Genomic DNA, 20,660 nt, shown 5'->3' on the forward strand with positions numbered 1-20,660 from the left:
CTTCCTCCCAACACCTTGGGAAGTATTGTACAATATGATTCTATTCAGTCCACATTTTTATCAACACGATCACCCTCCCCTGCAGCCATCATTCCATTTTAGAGCACAGCCCTACAGGTCTTTTTTCCCCTTTTTGCAATATCAAGATATGAGGAAGATGAATGAAAGTTTCGTGCATGTTTTTTGTCAGTGTGTTTTTATAGCTCCCACGAACAGTGATGGACTTGGCAGCCTGGAGACTGAAATCCTCTCTTTAATCACAGGCCAGGTATAGTTCAGCAGAAAGACATATTTCTATACGTAGCCCCTGTAGCATGTCTAAGCCCTGAGCTGGGAGAGCCTTATCTTCTGTAAGTGAAAAAAAAGGACTCAGGCCGGTCGTTCCTTGCCTCATCTCTGGAACTGTTGAAAAGAAATGATGTACTTTAAGAAGGTAGAATGTCATTTGTGCCACTGAGTTTCATGATGGGTGTTGACATCTAGTCTGGAGCGGACCAAGAGTTCCCTTTCACTCCTTTGGGAATTTATTTCAGTGAGTTGGATGCAGTGTTCTGTCCAAGTTGGAAGTTGCCCATCCGTGTGCGTCAAGTTGTCACATAACTCTTCAAAGGGCAGTAGGTTTTCAGGCCATCTTGCATTTAGCCATTGGTTTGAAGCTCATTAATGTCTTTTTACTTGTATAAACTCTCAAAATCTAATAGCTAAAACCTGAGAACTAAGTAAAACAATAAACCTCATTCCTACTTTTAGAATGTTGAGGTTTTTTATTTGAAAACCAAGCAAAAGTAAGGCCCTTCAGGGACTCCTGCAGTATCCCAGGTCCACAGAAAAAGAGTTCTTGTGTGTGGCTATAAATTTCAATCTCTTAATATTTTTAAATGTTGTATTAGAAAGGCAATGCTCTGGTCATGTTCCTTTTCACAAAGTTTTGTCTATGTGGTTTTATTCATTTTTTCCCTGAAAATCCAATGTAATGAAAGTATGTGCTATTCCAAAAGAGTAAGTGTTGGCAATTAAATCTTCTAGAAATTATTTGACCATTTTCTGGGTTTTTTATATTTTTCAGCTAACAGGACAAGTGACTTTGCAAATTGCCAATGAACCGGTTTTGCCGTTTAGTGCCCTCGACATCGCGTTAGAAGTTCAGAACAGTCTTAAAGGTAATTTTTATTAGAGGAATATTGTTCTCCATTAATACCGAGTAAAAAAAGGATCATCTACTCTCTGATTTTCAATTTCTGCTTGAAAGATAGCCAGTGATTTTACTAGTTAAATAGTTATTATGTAATGCTAAATAAAACATAGGGTGTGTTGCTAAATAAAGCCATTAAATGTTTAATTTCTTCTGACATTGCTCTGTTAGTTAAGCAATAATTAGTATTAAAATCTCATAATTACAGTCAAAGATAACAATCTCCATGACTGAACTTGATTTTAATTCCCTCTGGGCCTTTGTTTAGTACAAGCAAGAGAGGGCTTCTGATCCTGTTGCCATTTGGCTCCTTAATTTTCACAATCATCTTCCTGGTTTGGTTATTGCACCAACTCCCCTTGTTGGCAGAGCATTCTGACTTTCCTCCTTTTTCAGGCATGACAAAGCACAATAATTTACTGTTTGAGTTGATTAAGCACTGAGGCCCTGGAAGCTCTGTATTTGATCTTGCTGTGTTTGGGATGCTGGTGTGGGGAGATGGAAAAGGTTGTTCCTGGTCAGAAAGTAAATGGAAGTGACTGGTAACTGGGTCAAGACACAAATATAATTCCCACAGACTCTGGATTTGGTGTTTTTTGCTAGGTGTGGGGTGAATCCCTTCATATGAGACTGCTCCATCAAGATTGTGGAGCCATTACTGATACTCCTGTGCTGCCTTCTCGTTTCTGGCTCTTTCTGTTCTCTTGTGGCCTTTTAGGCCTTGATAAAAGAACAAACATTCTGGAGTTTTCTCATCCTGTGTTGACAACAAAACCCAATTAAGCCAATAGCCCTTGGCTTGAGGTGTTTTGGATAACACAGTTAAAGGGTGCAGTTGTGCATTCCGTTTGCTTCTGGGGACTTTTTTGGTTGTTTTTTTCCCCTCTACAGCCAGTAGAAAAATGTTGATATAAGGAACTGAACCCATGGTGTGTTACTGACACGTTCTTTGCTACTCTCTAAACTACAAAAGCACAATAAACCTTCTCTGTATTGTCATGGTTTGTGTCCTCAAACCAGGACACTTATCACCTACAAAAAGAGTATGTCTTAGCTCCACTCCTGAGGACTGAGGAGGGAGAGGATGTCTAGGTTCTAACACTGTCCAGTGTCACCCATCCATAAAAGCTTTCTCTTTCAGTATCATCTGTCTCCCTCTTCCCATTCTGTCCCCTTTCCCTTACAGTTTCCTCCTATCTTAGTGTATTCAAATGAGATGCATCTCTCCTTCCTTTTATAAGTGACTAGGGGAAAGCAGTCGGGATGTGGAGAGAGCATAAGAAGCTTAGTCCTTGGAGATTACATCTTTTGATTATTTAGCTGCCAAACTCCAACATAATTCCTTGAACGTGTACGAACTGAGATATTTCAGAAGTTGATATTCTGGTCAGAATTCAGTGAATTTAATGGCAATAGGTGCATCTTATGTGCATTATCATGAACACCTATGAAATTTGAAAGACTGTTAATTAGGACCTCACAGTGGAAAAATGTGAAATAGGTAAAACCATGTTGTTATTTCCTCATCTCCAGTTATGTCTCTGATGCAAATTACCTGCAGTGTAAAAAAGCACCTTAAAAATATAATTTTTTCTGTTTTTATATTTCTGGAACTCTCAAGTTGATCTGTTAAATAAAGATGTAAGTTCTATAAAATTACACCAAAACTGTACCTGTAGTTCAGCAGAGTGGGAGATCTTATCTCAAAGATATTTTTTCATTCTTGAGGTGTTGCCCCTGCATTTCATTCACTCCCTACAGTATAAAGTATCACTTTTCTGTAATACACATTCATAGAAGTGTGATACCTTTTCTTTAATCTTTGCCATCCATCATTGTCAAGACCCAGGAATCAGTGGGCTGTCATTGGTTGGGAATCAGTGAGCATCCAAAAAGACAAGTAATTTTAGCTCTGTTGTGCCATATAAACATTGGTTTAGTTCAGCCTAAACACAGCAGGGAATGATCATCAAATAAAAAGTGCAGCTCAGCTGGTATTTCTTCAACTGAACACGAGATATCCTGTTGTTCTTCCTTTTCTCTTTATTTTGAGTAACGGGAAATGTTGATTTAAACTGACTTTTTTTTCCTCTAACTTCAGTTAGATCATTTATCTCAACCACTTCAAGGGAGGGAAGATTATTTTCTGGGCTGTAGGGCCAGCAGGATAAATTTTCTTCCAGCTGTTCACTTTAGAGTTTTGTTTAATAACTTCTCATGACTTTCATGTCTCATCTGTCTCCAACCTGTGTCAAGTAACAGTTTATTTTCATTTTGGAAACCAATAAGACAATGATCTTTTTAGTGGTTACTTAAATGAGAAGTTGTACTTTTTAACATGGCTTGTGGATTTCTTCATTCTTCAAGAGGTTTTATGTTGTCTGAGATTTCCAGTTCAACGTTGCATTGTCTTAGTAAACTATTGCCTTCTCCAACTTGACGCAGACTTTAAATGTAGGAAAGGCAAAGGGAAATCACACAACGTGCCAGAAGATTCATTAGGCTTAATTTGGTGCCTCTAGGATCTGGTTCAGCCAATCACTTAAACATAAACACACATTTTATTGCCTGTTGGACTTTCTCACGTTCTTGAAGTTAAATCATACATGTAAGGACTTGAGTCCCAGTTTTGCAGTCTCCTGGATGTCCTCACAAAAGGATGTGTGTGTCTTAATATTCATTAATGATGCATTTATTTATGTTTCCAAAGGATTTAATTCTGTAACATGGTGGTTATCTGTACTGTTAGCTCTGTTAAATTAAATAGGATGTTAATTAGCATGTGATAAACCATTTTGTACACTCAGGATAGGCTGGATAACGGGTTATAGGGAGGTCTCATCCACAGCATGTTTAGAGATGGCTCGAGGCCTGTTCCTCAGAAAGGTGGGGAAATGGCTGTTGAGGGATGTGTTCTCTCCACTTGTGCACACCAGAACTCCTTGAAACAAGCTACTGCTTTTGGGTTTGCCTGAGAGGAAGGGTTGTGACTGGAGAGACATCTGCTGATGGTCTGAAGTTTAACAGGAAACCTTGTGGTCAGGAATGATACGCGATGGGTTCCAAGACTGAAATCCAGATCCCTGGGGCTATTCAGGCTGTTACCTGTTTGATCACAGATGTGCTGTTTTAGAGAAATTCATAAATAGGTGACAGTTTAAAATATTCCCATTAACTAGACATTGCAGTTGTGCTGTGTTTCTGCCTGTCATACATTTAAAATCCAGAACCACTGCAACTTGAATCAACTACAGGACTATCTCACTAGACCTTGCACGCTACGAAAACCCAATTTATCTTTTGAGGTAGGGCACAGACAAGATGTCAAATCTGGTCAGTGAATGATACAAATGGTTCTTTTAAGTACTTCTGTAGAAGAATTTTGTAGGTATGTGCAAGTGCAAATATATAAGCATTTGTATATAAGTATTTTGTATGCATATAAGCATTTTTATTCAAAACAAATTCTTATCATCTGTGTTTGAGCCTCTTTGGAATTCAGGATATATTACAGCAAGCTTCGGGGATTGATGATGGAGGCATTAAAGTGTTTCCTTAGGATCAAAAGTCTTTCTGTACCTTTGCACCCGAGTGACTCAGCAGCAACATGTTCAAGCACAGGGTTTACAGAAATCAAGGCAACCAGGTTTGGTGGTAGCCATGTCTCTCGCTGGGTTGCTGTTGGCTGTAGAAGTTGATATTGTTTCATTATTGTGAGTCACTGGCCCCCCAAGACTCATGCAGACCTTTCCAGTACTGGTGTCTGCTGCCCCAGTCTCACTGGTGCCTGGGTAGCCCTGGGCACAACTGCCAGGACTCCTGGTTGTGGGTTTCCTCACGGGCTGCCAGAGCAAGCAAGCAAATCAGAGAAGCCATAAGCCATCTCTAGTAGGTACTGGCTGAGAAAGGGGTAAGTTTTTCTAGTTTTCCCTGTATAAGAAGGGCAAGGGCTGTGATTTAAAGCTCTCTGGCTGCACAGTGTCAGTTGTGTGCTGCTTCCTATCAGTTAAGCCCTTCCTTCTCCCCAGAACGGATGTTTTACAGATGTTACAGCAGCTGGAGTACTTGGGGTGATAATAGTAGGCAGTGCTAGCAGGAGTTTAAAAATAATCCAGTTTATGATGAGCTATTTCCAGGGAAGTCTGCATGACTTTCCACAGCCCTGGCTCAACCCATACATTTCAAAACATCAGGCTAAACTCTCCATCCTTAGAAAAATCAATACAGAAACATATCTCTGTCATTTACTTGATGGCTGCATACTTGTAGCCTACAGCTATCAGCTAGTCTCCAGCTTGCCATCATTTTACCTGCTTGACTGTATTTCCCTGATCATTTAGGGGGCTTTTCAGTTACTTTCTCCATCTGTCTGTGATGTTCAGAACGTTTCCTTCTTCACTGTTCCCACCCATTATTCTTGATTGCTACAGATATAAAAAAAATGCAACAGTTATCTGTATGTATGATAGAAATACCTTCTTTGCTGTGAGACACTGACATCTTGTCTTCAGTATCCTTTCAAGGACATTATATATTAGTATTGCAAACCTTTCATCAGCCTTTAAGAAAACAATAATGGAAAAATGCATTTTCTATGGGCAAAGCGTTTGGTACTAACGGGAAACAGTGAAAATCTCCTCTGTATCAATAGGTATATGTTTCAGGAGCTCTGTGCAAAGTCCATGGTAACTTTCTCTGTGTTGATCTGCATAATAGTTTGTCAGAACATGCCTTTTTAATGATAAGAGATTTGTAGCAACACCAGATTAGTTTTCCTGAGCAGCAGCAGTCATGGCAGTAAAACTGAAGCGCTGGCAATGTATTCTTTGCCCTCTGGATGTCTATGGATTTGTGTTTCTACCTCCTTTAGGTACTTTCTACAAAGCTTTCCCATTCCAGTTTCCCACCGCTAGGTCTGATCATCCCATTTTGCACAGCATGAAAAACCTTCCTCATGAATCCAACAACACACCAGAGTTGATCCTGAACGTGCAAGCTGATCAAAACTGGAGCAATTCCCTGACTCTTATATACATGTTCACACACATGGAGAGAAAGTGTCGTGCTTTAAACCACTGATTTGTCCATGTTCATTCTCCTGTGGGTGCTCGTCGGCAGCTGCATTCACACCAGAGGGCACAAACACAATTTACAAATGTTAAATCTCTAGCAGTACTTTTCATAAGAGCAATCAGTTACACAGGGAAAGGCTATTGTATGCAGTGTCTGTAAAAATAAATATCTATTTGGTGTAACCTGTTTCTAAATAAAATCCAGTTACAGTTAGCAAGTGTAATGAAATTCCACAGTAGAGTTCTCTGATCAGGAGTGTACGTACTCTTGAGTCACTTTCTTGTGCTTGAAATTTTATTTATTTAACAACTAAACAACTGGCTTAGATGATTCATCATGATTCATACTGGAGACAAAAGGACAAAGAATACAAAATATAAATGATGTGGGGATGTTTTCTCTTGAGTGAAAGAACAGTTGCAGGGTTGTTGTTTTTTCATTTTCTCCGTAGAAGCATCACAAGATTTTTAAGACATTATTAGTTAATGCAGCCTTTTCTTTAAGACTCATTTGCCCTTCCACTCCCAGCTTCATAACTTGAGGAGAGCATGTGTCTCCTTTGGCACTGAAGTTCAGTGTGTTGTGGTGAAAACCACTGATGCCCTTAAAGCTGTGTCCTCTGTGGTGACACCAGCCAGAGCCACTGCCAGGGTTTCTACTGGAGCATCAAACCAGGGCCTGGGTGTTTGTTTTGTAACCGGTGCTGGTTTGGAGTGGGATGTAAACTGCTTTTTACTCATCACTCTAAAGCAAAATGCAGTTGGTTCAGGGGCAAAACGCCCTGGAGAAGGAGTGGGAGCATTTACAGGATTGTTGTGTTTAAAAGGGTGGTCTGGTTGGCTTCATTTCCACATAGAGAATGACACATTTTCCCTTTGCCTCACCTTCCCTGCTGAAAAGGCACCGCTTTTCATTTTACACATTCACCGTTGTTTGTGTGTTATTCAGAATAAAAATGATAACACTTGTGTGTTACTTGGAATACGAAGTGCTTTGCTGAAACCAAAGGATCCTTTCAAACAGGGTGAATTCAAACCTTTCCCTGCTGAGCCGAGCCCCAGGGGAAGGTGTGTGCGTTATACGCGTGGAAACCAAGTTCTTCAGCTGCACTGGATTTTTGCCTGAGGTTTGAAAATTGAGGATATTTTGCCCAATATCCCAAATGTGCCAAGTTCATGTGCTCGGAGAATGTTTTTCTGAGGCATTAACCTAATCTAATCAGACTTTAAATTACTCCGGAGTCAGTCAGAGTAACCAGTCCTGTACAATCAAGGTACTAGAGCCCCGTTACCGTTCTAATTAGGGACAGGGGGATTGGTCAAGAGCCATTGAGAAAGCAAACTTGTCCCAAACCAAGACAGACATAAACCGTCTTCTCTCACTCCAGTTGCCACGGGGAGCTTCTGTTCATTGTTAAAATTCATCTTGATGGCTCAGGAAATCTGACAGTTTCTCTCACACCGGCATCTGTCTCTCCCTGTAATTTGGATCCTTTTGTGTTTTGCTGGGTTGGAATGTGTTAGTCAGCTGAATGATGGGAGCACGGGGGATCTGTAAACTCCTTTCCCTTGGCTGAAATCTATCCAATAACAAATCTCTTTTTTCCATACGAGAGGGAGAATATGTCATATTCAGGCATTTCCTTGAATTTCTTAGTTGTACCTGTTTGCTTTTCCATCATGTTATATACTCACCTTTCAAACTCCATCCATAAATAGTTTGAGAAATGGGTTGATGTTCTCAATTTACTATTTCTGATCTCTCCATCTATCTATTAGGCAAGGAACTTTAGTATTCATTTAACTTGTATCTTGAACCACTTTGTTGGATTAATCATCTCAGTTACAGTGATACCGAACTCACTGAGGTTTGTACATTCAGCTAAAGGTGAGGCAGCTTCTAAAGCTGAGTCGTTTGGTTTGATTAAACTGTCATTTGAAAGATCTGAGGATGGTTGATTTTCTTGTCCTTAATAAGCAAAGTGAATCTTGGCCTTAAAGATAAGTTCTGCATCCTGGAAGTGTTTTTGCTGACTGATGTTACTTGTGACTTTCTATCAGGTTCAGACTCTGCGTTCTCTCTCCCTGTGCTTGTAAAAATGAAGGCAGTTTTGCAGGGGCTGGGAAAGGAGGGCAGTTTGAAAAGTTTTGAAAATAGCAACTGGATTAGAATATACATTTGGATACTAAATAGAGTGTTAGTTGGCTCAATGGCATATGATCTAAGTGATTAAGAGGAACAATTTCACATCTCCTCTCTAGCTGTTGTTAACCTCTAGGATTCTAAAATGTTGAACCACATTCAATTAAACTCTGCATATTATGATTTTCTATACAGCAGTCATTACGGAATCCAAGCACAAGCTTCCAAACTGGAGAGCAGGAGCACCAAATGACATTGAATAAATGCTGCTTCGGAAGGAAACGTTACAGTTACTGATTTATAACCCTTGCTTCCTGCATGCCTGTTTTTCCAATGGTAGATTTCAAGCTCTACCCCAAAAATCATTCCTCAGGCCTTATTAGATCTTAAAATATCACAGCCCAAATTGATCTTCTTTGAAAAATAGATCAGAGCCTAACACGCAATGATCTGTGGCTTTACTTGATCTATCGCATAATTCTCACCAGGGAAAAGAGGCCGAGGTTTTAATTGGACTATTAATTTTGGCTCGTAAGCAAGAGTAATAAGCGATGTCCTCTGAATCACTGGCAACTGTCTCTTGCCCTCACTGTTCCTAGGTGATGAAGTAGTCCCTCCTCAGTTGCTTGCAGCGGCGTCGCGCCTGAGGGACACGGCGGAGTTGTTCCAGTCCGATGAGATGCGCCCGGCCAATGACCCCAAGGAACGTGCTCCCCTCAGAGTCAGGATGCTCAACGACGTGCTGCAGGGCCTGGAGAAAAGCTTCCTGGTTCATCGAGCTCCCCCAGGACTTTACAGGTACCGTCTCCTACACGTTCTTCGTTTGACCCAAATGGCGTCTCGCGTTGCTTGGTTTTCAAAACTGTCAAACTTGTTTCAAAACGGCAGAAAACATGAATTTATTACAATCCAAGTGGTCATTAGAATGCAGGGCTGCAGCGTTTCTGTCATGACATCACTGCTAACAAGGCACACGGAGCGGTGGCAGCTCAGGCAGCACCACAGGTCCTTGTGTGAGACGGTACAGTGAGCTTTCAGGAGAAGAAAATCTTTCCAAGTCTAATACTGCTCGACAAGCTCCACCTATATTTTATTTAAAACTTTTCCAGTTCATTGAAGATTCCGCATTATCTTATATGCAAACACATGTTCACACACATGGAGAGCAAGTGTCGTGCTTTAAACCACTGATTTGTCCATGTTCATTCTCCTGTGGGTGCTCGTCGGCAGCTGCATTCACACCAGAGGGCACAAACACAATTTACAAATGTTAAATCTCTAGCAGTACTTTTCATAAGAGCAATCAGTTACACAGGGAAAGGCTATTGTATGCAGTGTCTGTAAAAATAAATATCTATTTGGTGTAACCTGTTTCTAAATAAAATCCAGTTACAGTTAGCAAGTGTAATGAAATTCCACAGTAGAGTTCTCTGATCAGGAGTGTACGTACTCTTGAGTCACTTTCTTGTGCTTGCAATTTTATTTATTTAACAACTAAACAACTGGCTTAGATGATTCATCATGATTCATACTGGAGACAAAAGGACAAAGAATACAAAATATAAATGATGTGGGGATGTTTTCTCTTGAGTGAAAGAACAGTTGCAGGGTTGTTGTTTTTTCATTTTCTCCGTAGAAGCATCACAAGATTTTTAAGACATTATTAGTTAATGCAGCCTTTTCTTTAAGACTCATTTGCCCTTCCACTCCCAGCTTCATAACTTGAGGAGAGCATGTGTCTCCTTTGGCACTGAAGTTCAGTGTGTTGTGGTGAAAACCACTGATGCCCTTAAAGCTGTGTCCTCTGTGGTGACACCAGCCAGAGCCACTGCCAGGGTTTCTACTGGAGCATCAAACCAGGGCCTGGGTGTTTGTTTTGTAACCGGTGCTGGTTTGGAGTGGGATGTAAACTGCTTTTTACTCATCACTCTAAAGCAAAATGCAGTTGGTTCAGGGGCAAAACGCCCTGGAGAAGGAGTGGGAGCATTTACAGGATTGTTGTGTTTAAAAGGGTGGTCTGGTTGGCTTCATTTCCACATAGAGAATGACACATTTTCCCTTTGCCTCACCTTCCCTGCTGAAAAGGCACCGCTTTTCATTTTACACATTCACCGTTGTTTGTGTGTTATTCAGAATAAAAATGATAACACTTGTGTGTTACTTGGAATACGAAGTGCTTTGCTGAAACCAAAGGATCCTTTCAAACAGGGTGAATTCAAACCTTTCCCTGCTGAGCCGAGCCCCAGGGGAAGGTGTGTGCGTTATACGCGTGGAAACCAAGTTCTTCAGCTGCACTGGATTTTTGCCTGAGGTTTGAAAATTGAGGATATTTTGCCCAATATCCCAAATGTGCCAAGTTCATGTGCTCGGAGAATGTTTTTCTGAGGCATTAACCTAATCTAATCAGACTTTAAATTACTCCGGAGTCAGTCAGAGTAACCAGTCCTGTACAATCAAGGTACTAGAGCCCCGTTACCGTTCTAATTAGGGACAGGGGGATTGGTCAAGAGCCATTGAGAAAGCAAACTTGTCCCAAACCAAGACAGACATAAACCGTCTTCTCTCACTCCAGTTGCCACGGGGAGCTTCTGTTCATTGTTAAAATTCATCTTGATGGCTCAGGAAATCTGACAGTTTCTCTCACACCGGCATCTGTCTCTCCCTGTAATTTGGATCCTTTTGTGTTTTGCTGGGTTGGAATGTGTTAGTCAGCTGAATGATGGGAGCACGGGGGATCTGTAAACTCCTTTCCCTTGGCTGAAATCTATCCAATAACAAATCTCTTTTTTCCATACGAGAGGGAGAATATGTCATATTCAGGCATTTCCTTGAATTTCTTAGTTGTACCTGTTTGCTTTTCCATCATGTTATATACTCACCTTTCAAACTCCATCCATAAATAGTTTGAGAAATGGGTTGATGTTCTCAATTTACTATTTCTGATCTCTCCATCTATCTATTAGGCAAGGAACTTTAGTATTCATTTAACTTGTATCTTGAACCACTTTGTTGGATTAATCATCTCAGTTACAGTGATACCGAACTCACTGAGGTTTGTACATTCAGCTAAAGGTGAGGCAGCTTCTAAAGCTGAGTCGTTTGGTTTGATTAAACTGTCATTTGAAAGATCTGAGGATGGTTGATTTTCTTGTCCTTAATAAGCAAAGTGAATCTTGGCCTTAAAGATAAGTTCTGCATCCTGGAAGTGTTTTTGCTGACTGATGTTACTTGTGACTTTCTATCAGGTTCAGACTCTGCGTTCTCTCTCCCTGTGCTTGTAAAAATGAAGGCAGTTTTGCAGGGGCTGGGAAAGGAGGGCAGTTTGAAAAGTTTTGAAAATAGCAACTGGATTAGAATATACATTTGGATACTAAATAGAGTGTTAGTTGGCTCAATGGCATATGATCTAAGTGATTAAGAGGAACAATTTCACATCTCCTCTCTAGCTGTTGTTAACCTCTAGGATTCTAAAATGTTGAACCACATTCAATTAAACTCTGCATATTATGATTTTCTATACAGCAGTCATTACGGAATCCAAGCACAAGCTTCCAAACTGGAGAGCAGGAGCACCAAATGACATTGAATAAATGCTGCTTCGGAAGGAAACGTTACAGTTACTGATTTATAACCCTTGCTTCCTGCATGCCTGTTTTTCCAATGGTAGATTTCAAGCTCTACCCCAAAAATCATTCCTCAGGCCTTATTAGATCTTAAAATATCACAGCCCAAATTGATCTTCTTTGAAAAATAGATCAGAGCCTAACACGCAATGATCTGTGGCTTTACTTGATCTATCGCATAATTCTCACCAGGGAAAAGAGGCCGAGGTTTTAATTGGACTATTAATTTTGGCTCGTAAGCAAGAGTAATAAGCGATGTCCTCTGAATCACTGGCAACTGTCTCTTGCCCTCACTGTTCCTAGGTGATGAAGTAGTCCCTCCTCAGTTGCTTGCAGCGGCGTCGCGCCTGAGGGACACGGCGGAGTTGTTCCAGTCCGATGAGATGCGCCCGGCCAATGACCCCAAGGAACGTGCTCCCCTCAGAGTCAGGATGCTCAACGACGTGCTGCAGGGCCTGGAGAAAAGCTTCCTGGTTCATCGAGCTCCCCCAGGACTTTACAGGTACCGTCTCCTACACGTTCTTCGTTTGACCCAAATGGCGTCTCGCGTTGCTTGGTTTTCAAAACTGTCAAACTTGTTTCAAAACGGCAGAAAACATGAATTTATTACAATCCAAGTGGTCATTAGAATGCAGGGCTGCAGCGTTTCTGTCATGACATCACTGCTAACAAGGCACACGGAGCGGTGGCAGCTCAGGCAGCACCACAGGTCCTTGTGTGAGACGGTACAGTGAGCTTTCAGAAGAAGAAAATCTTTCCAAGTCTAATACTGCTCGACAAGCTCCACCTATATTTTATTTAAAACTTTTCCAGTTCATTGAAGATTCCGCATTATACAAGATACAGGGTAGCATTATTTAACATATTTAATTATATAGTAGTGTTCTTGGGCACATTTCAACCCAAGAGCAGTGGAGTGAATGAGAGGGCCTCGGTCAGTCACCATTCATAACATCCTGTCTCTGGTTGGAGTTATTCTCTGGTATGTGTTCAGGTGTGCTACCCAGGTTGATTTGAAGGTATCATCATTCCATCGTTCACTTTTTAAGAAGTCTAAAGGGCTGTATCTCTCACCATAGGTTGCTTTACAAAGAAAAACCTGATGGCAATCAGTAGCTTGAAAAGAGTTTGCAAAGCAAATTTCAGGGGAAACCGGTTGGCATACTCAAAAAAGAGACCGCAGAAGTAACCAACACACTTATACACACAGGAGACAGAGAGGTGAATGAGGCATAGTCTAAAGGTCTGTATCTCTCACCATAGGTTGCTTTACAAAGAAAAACCTGATGGCAATCAGTAGCTTGAAAAGAGTTTGCAAAGCAAATTTCAGGGGAAACCGGTTGGCATACTCAAAAAAGAGACCGCAGAAGTAACCAACACACTTATACACACAGGAGACAGAGAGGTGAATGAGGCATCTCTGTTAATTAGGAATATAAATGTACTTTCAACCAGAACTAGCAAAAGTAATAAAACAGAACTTCATTGCACTTGATAGGAAAAATTGACAATTTTTTTGTGGAAGTGATTGCTTCAAAAGGGACAAAATAGACAGGTGGTAGAGGTAGGATTTGGAAAAAAAGCAGAAAGCTGTAGCATCAGGAGGAAGAGATTCTTCCAAAGATTAGGGATGGAATAATACAAACACAGTCATCTTTTAACAAAAAGAAAAGAAAAGAAAAAATAGGAAAAAAAAGGAAGGTAGTTGTGGTGAACTCAACAGTGTCCACAGATATAATCCCTACAGCCGTAATAAAGAAAAAAATAGTAATATTTGGGGAGGGACTAAGTTGCTTCATTCCTGCTGTGACTGGATTTATCATATAAAGAAATAACCAAAATTTGATTAAATAAAGTCCAATATTCCAGGTTTAGCACTGTTGTCTTTCTCGCTTTCTCGTCTGAAGCAGTGTGGTGTTGCAAAGGAGCCATAAAAGTACTTCATAGAATGTAATTGTGTCCATGTTGCATTGCAATTGTTCAATCTGGCCCAATTCTTTATTTGTGAAAAGAAATTATACCAAACCTTGGGATTCCAGTAAGAGCATTCTTTGAGGTCTTTCAATATTTAAATTCTTGCAACGCTTTTGTAATATTACCTTTGTTATTCATCAGGTTGGGATCACTTAGCGATATGGTTTAGTGGTGGTTTTTGTCAGTGTTGGGTTGATGGTTGGACTTGATGATCTGAAAGGTCCCTTCCAACTGAGACAATTCTCTGATCCTATTCTACCCTAGATATGCAGGTATCATGTGAATGAAATTTTCCACCTTCCTGCCCTCAGCAGTCCTTCAGCGCAGAGCGTGGTGTTTGCACTGGCAAAGTACATAGTGTGGAAGTAAAAATTTTGTCATTTTTGCCTTTCTGATTTCATAAAATTTGATACAAGGTTTAACAGTAGACAATAAGGATACTTGAGTTTGTAGGAAAGCTTTGGATTTGACTCTATTCTGAACTACTTTACCTAACATATATCAACAAAGGACACCTTGTGTATCATCACTAAGATGCTTACTCCAAAGGTAATTGTAGTGGAGATTTGCCTTTATCACAAACAGAATCAAGGACAGCAATAGATTTCTTCTTTCCTTTTCTGCCATTAAAAATCTGCAATTCTTTTCAAAATAGCCTCTAACAATAGGTCTTTATTGAGGTTTTTTTTTTACTTTTTTAGGGATTTAAAGTCCCTCTATTAATTGATGCAATTCTGTGAATCTGTTTTGTGTTCTGAAGCTGTAACTGTATCACAGGAACACCAGAAGTACTTGAAAATCCTGATGTAGTTTTTTGGTTTTTTTTTTGGCTTCTATAACTTTAAGCTTTTCTTTTTGTAATTTGGTAAAGAAAACAAACAAAAAAATCAGTCTCATAGCCAGGACCTTGTGTGCCATGTTTCATCCCAGTCACAAGATTGATGGGCAAGTTATAAACCCCTGAAATAGTGGTTTATAATGGAAATGCTGGCAGCCCTTTAACTATAGCAGCACAAGCAGTGCAGCAATAAATACTGGGCTTCATCTGTAAACAGAAATTTAGGATGCAGTTTGCAGCCTTGACCTTCAGGCTCCAACTGTGTTTAGATCATTAAGATTCCATAAATACTGTAATTTACAGCCTTCCGAAGGAAGAATTTGTGTGCACAGTAAAGCACGTATTCTTCATGAAAAAATGATTGCTTCCTGTATACCCATTTGGACTCGTATTCTCAACCTCAATCAAAGCACTTGACAAATTTGCTGAAGTTTAGGCATCGTTTTTAGGCTTGTGTTTGTCCTAATTCACAGCTCTCTGGATCTATACGGTGTTTTCTCTTCTAGAGCTTTAATTCAAAAGAAAGGTGGATTTTTTTTTTGTTTATTGCAGGATGTGGGTTGCAACCTGCTTGTGTTTGACCATTATAGGGGAACTAATACTTCTTTTCTGTATCTTTTTTTTGTGTGATTTGTACACTCATTGCTATAGTTATAGTCTCATACTCTATATATGTACTTAAATGATAAACACCTCATTCCAGTCAGTGTCTTAGGACAATATTTGGGCATAATTGCTATAACGAGCAATAAAATCATCCAAAGTTGCTAACAGAATTCAAATTACTTTAGTTGTTGATAATTATATTAGGATATCCTGGGTAAATTTCAATAATGATGATTGACATTGGCAGGTTGTTCAATACAGTGAAAGTAAATACTGTAGTTTTAGATGATCATCCTTCTTGCCTCAACTTCATGACATTGAACTGGAAATTGGACAATAGCATATACTTTGCCCATGATATTCTGTTTCCAACTGAGCTGGAAAGTTACAAGTGCAGTTTTTGTCAGGGTATTTTAGTCTTATCCAGAAATTTAGGCAGAGTGAAAAATAATAGGTTGAGAAATGTTATCCTGCTTTGGAAAAGTTACCCTGAGGCTTGATTTGGGGTTAGGACAAAACCGCTGAGTTTTATTGTACCTGAAGAATTTGTGTGATTCCCGTTGGGAACCCCAGGTATATATATATTATATTTCCAAAATAAATGTTTACGAACAAAATAAGATAACTACTGGTATTTTTCACTTATCTGCCTTTACTTCTAACGTAATCATAATAGCGATAATTTTGTGATTTCTATTTTGTCATTATTTTAATGGAGTAATCAGTAGAAATTTGTATGTTTCTCTCCTCTGGCTGTGTCTTCCTTTCCACTCTCACAATGTGGAAACTCTTACTTGCACTGGAAGTTGCCACATGTTTGCTGATGCTCATAGTTTGATACTAGTGCTAATAACCACAGATTGCACTGCAGGGATGGACGAAGCTGAGGGAAGAACAGAAGTTCTGTTACTTTAGGCACTGTGAGTAGAAGATGATCTCAAGTGTATTGTCCTCTCAATGAGATGGTCATTCTCAGCACAGATATAGGATGATTCTATAAATGCCAATGCATAGTAAGAAAATCTCAATTTCTTACCCTCATCAGCATTCAGTAAAGCCCGTGTAGTTGCCTGCTGGGGCCAGAAGAAGATGCTTTATCTCTGTATTCTAAAGAAAGGGTGATTCAGCTACAAATAAACATAGGTTGAAGCAAAGACCTGGGGCAGTTTCCCTGCAGTGGAAGTATCTTGGCTGATAAGGTGGAGGAAGTACTCGCTGACACCCGTCCTGGCTCTGAGTAACGAAATCTCTATGTGGCTTCTGAGAGAGACTACAATTAATTTCTGTGAATGAATGTTTGTGAGGTAATCAGGCAGTCCATGCTGAGTGGTGTGTCTCCTCTTTGTCTCTCTCCTGAACATCTTTGTCTTTTGTGCATCACCTGATCTTTAAAGCTCTTCAATTCTCAAAGTCTCATGTCGTGCTATTGCGTGGTCTCCACTCCACCAAAATACTCACATGCATCACCTGATCTTTAAAACTCTTCAGTTCTCAAAGTCTCATGTCGTGCTATGCGTGGTCTCCACTCCACCAAAATACTCACCCAAACACTGGCACAGCAATGGATAACAACTCAGCCTGTATCCTACTGGTGTTTATAAATATTGAGCACAAGCTGGAACATAGGAAGTTCCACTCAACTATGAGGAAGAACTTCTTTACGGTGAGGGTGCCAGAGCCCTGGAACAGGCTTCCCAGGGAGGTCGTGGAGTCCCCTTCTCTGGAGATCTTCAAGACCTGCCTTGGTGCAGTTCTGAGTGATGTGCTCTGGGCAACCCTGCTTAGAAGGGGAGTTAGACTAGATGATCTCTAGAGGTCCCTTCCAACTCTGACAATTCCGTGAATCCGTAAAGGAGTCACTAAAACCCGAGTTTGTTGTCTTTGGTCTTTAAAAGTCAAAAAGAAAGGCACAAAAGGGCTCAGGCTTTCATTTCTGCTCCAGTTTAGGTGGGTTTTATTCTTAATAAACCATTTCTTAAGATCAGTTATGTCCTGACTGACACTTCTTTTAACAGTTTTTTAAAAGAATCAAAGTCAACTTGTGTAAAATCTTTCATTTAGGAGTTTCATCTCAGCTTGCCGAGTTCCTCCTGTCCGTTAAGGCGGCAGCATCTGTCACCACTAGTTATGGAGCTGTTGCAAGGGCCATTGTGCTACATTTAGCAGATGGAATTGAGTGAATTGAGTAATAAGTAGGTGAAAAGTAAGGACTTTGAAAACAATCTGTGTTTCCAAGAAGGACCTCCAGCAGTTTTTATTGCTCATTTGTGCAACTTAAACTTCTTCCTTTTGCTTCTTTTTATCATGGGTGCCCAGGTGTGACATTAGCACTTCATTGGGCTAAAAAACAGCTCAGCACCTTAAAACGTGCTGAATAAAATACTGTCTGTAATGGGTGATCTATTCTGCACCCTGAATTTGCCATAATGAAATGAGAGAACAATCAAAAGCTGCTTTTAGTACCGCACAAAAAGATAATTTGCGTCACTGCTAATCTCCTGCCACTCCAGTGTTTGCTGTTCCCCAGAACAAATGTTTTCCTTTCGGATTGTGGGTTGTTACATACGTTGCTGACAGATGTACAGAGTCGACTGGATTTAGTTCTGTTTTGCTGATAAACAGCAGATTCTCAGGTGTCAAAATTCACATGCCCGGAGACTCCAGTTTCTAAAGATACATCTAGTAGGAAAAATTAAAGCCTTTATTAAATCCCTATATAAACAAGCTGCTCGTTGGGATTTACAGACAAACATTAAAGATGCAAATATGCCACTGATCTTAAACAGCGACATAGGGAAACATGTAGTGCGATATCATGTGAGGAAAAAATCTAGTCCAGAGTTTCTACAGAAGATGGTAATTCTGTCTCATTGCATTGACTCTGCAGATTTTTATTTTTTTTTTCATTTTGAATCCTTCATTTGTGTCTTCCAGTAGAAAATATCCCAGTGTGCTTTGTTGAAATGTCTGAGATATTTTTGACTGGCCTGAACCAAACACATGGAATATATATATATTATTTGTTTCTGCGATGTATTATGCGGAGCAGAGAGTGATTTGAGATGGTGCTGATGATCCTTAGTGTGGGAACTACTGAAATGATTCCTGCTGTGCTGACAGCAGTAGATAATGTTCTCTCTGGTATTGTCTGCCATGTGCAATTGGTAAATACGATACCGGGATGATGTTGGGGGAGAAGGAAAGTACCGTGTACTGGTTTTAAAATAACATACCTCAGATTTTGCCATTCAGTCAGAATAAATGAATTTTCATCTTACTGTGATTTTCCGTTTGACTTTCCAACCTAAAATCTTGTACCTTTCAAAATGTGCATCTCTTTTTCTTCTATAATTGTTCCATGTCTTATAAATGGAGTTACGATGAGTGGTTTCGCTTGTTTCACTTTCTAATCCTTCACTGATGTTCCTTGGCTCTGCAGTTCTTCTTCAGCTCCCTTCTCTCTGATACACATTTGCCCGAATGTATTCTTTGCACCTAAAATGTCTTCCCATTTTCCTCTTCCTTCAAACTCCGCAGTGTTTGTGCAGTCTGGGTGTGGTTTGTGTAAGTTCGAGATGATGAATTCAAATCAGGCCAGAAGAAATGAGACTCAGTTTCAGTAAAACTTGCTCCGTTGTAGCTCACTCCATGGACTGCTGATGGCACAAAAAATCACAGGAAATATTCCAGGGATGGTTTTATGTTTTCCCCAAGAATGTGGGAAGGCAAAAAGGAGTTTGATGAGGCAGGTGGAGAGAGAGGCAGCTGTGCACTGTCAGAACACCTGAGATGCTGTGCGCTGCTTGGTCAAGTTTTAATTAATGCTTCCTTGAAAGGTGATTTTTCTCCCAATTTCTGGTAGCAGACATTGAGTGAAAGGATCAGGTTCTGGTGTATATGCTCCTGTGAACAGATGTTGTGTGTCTAATGGCCTGGATTTATCAAAGTGGTGACAATCACGAGTTGGTTTCCAGAATTTTTCCAACATAGTCAAAAGTGGTTTTTATCATAAAAGTGAGTAGACTGAGTCATGTCTGCAGATCACCCCAGATTACAAAATAATTTGAGAATATAATTGCAATTCTGAACTCTCAGGTTATTTTTTCTAATCCCAAATCCAGAGACAAACCAGTTAGTTAATAATGTGACAAGCAATGATGTGAATTTAACCAGGTTGGTAGAAACTAATAAATGTTTCCAGTTAAATCCTGAATGGTAGATTCTAATGGCACTTATATGGCTATCTCTACCTTTAAAAAAATGCAATAACCTGTTTAGCACAATAATTTTAGTTTAAAAACATATTTTGAGTCAAATTTGAAAATCCAAGTCAGTAGCAGAATCTGGAGTAACAACCTTGATATAAATATTTATTCACTGTATTCTTTTTAAACATCGTACCCAACTTCTACGTGGAGGTATCACAAGGGTGGGAGGAAAAAGCAGCTTTCTTCTCCCTTGAGCAGTGACCAGAAGCCAGACATAATTACGATCACTTCCTACTCATTCAGGTGGTGCAGATACTCAACATGGGATTTGAGGGACTGGGAAGAAGAAGATACAGTCATGAATCTGCTCACTCAGTGGATCAACATAATGTAGTGTTGGAGGGAAGCTGTAACTCTGAGTAGCACAGGAAGAAAAAAGGTGTCCCCAGGACACCTTTTGCCACCAGCGCAGCTCCCCAGAACAGGTATCGTTAGGAAAATGTAGGAACTGTTTAATTCAGGATGGAACTTTCGTGTAGGAACAATTTACCAGCAGAATGAGTGTTATCCGTGCACTGGGCAACTTTGGGAAGTTCTGACCCAGTCCTCCCAGCCCCTTGGGGGTGATGTTTCATTCTCTAGGCCAGAGAGATAGAATTCATCCCCTGGATATTGACTCTTTAACGTTCATCCGTGTGTGGAGCAGCACATTTATCCTAGCGTACATCAGGAGCAATTATCAGTTTGATAACTCTTTTACAGATTCCTGCCATGGTTATTATTTTTCTCATGACTGATAATCCTGCTCAATTATGCCCTTCCTTAATACAGAGAAGATCGGATGAAGTGAGTGCAGCTCGTCCTCAAAACACCTGATCCATCCGAGTGACAATTGAAATGGTTTCTCCTTTGCAATCCCCAGTACATGTAATGACCATGAAGTAATGACTGTATTTGTTGTCTTGTAAATTTTTACTATTTAAAGACCATTTGCTGCATAAATA

The 20,660-nt window shown here is 40.1% G+C and overlaps 1 protein-coding gene across 1 annotated transcript in view; it reads left to right on the forward strand.

Annotated features, from left to right (window-relative positions):
- The window catches only part of NAALADL2 (N-acetylated alpha-linked acidic dipeptidase-like 2), a 390,920-nt gene that overhangs the window by 356,349 nt on the left and 13,911 nt on the right, over nt 1-20,660 (forward strand). The window contains exons 12-13 of the mRNA XM_014938872.1: nt 1,067-1,160; nt 9,007-9,205. Coding sequence (XP_014794358.1) covers nt 1,067-1,160; nt 9,007-9,205 — 293 coding nt within the window. The remainder of the gene's footprint in view (nt 1-1,066; nt 1,161-9,006; nt 9,206-20,660) is intronic.

The sequence above is a fragment of the Calidris pugnax genome, unplaced genomic scaffold, assembly GCF_001431845.1.
Source record: "Calidris pugnax isolate Ruff unplaced genomic scaffold, ASM143184v1 scaffold52, whole genome shotgun sequence".
NCBI classification, from domain to species: Eukaryota; Metazoa; Chordata; class Aves; order Charadriiformes; family Scolopacidae; genus Calidris; species Calidris pugnax.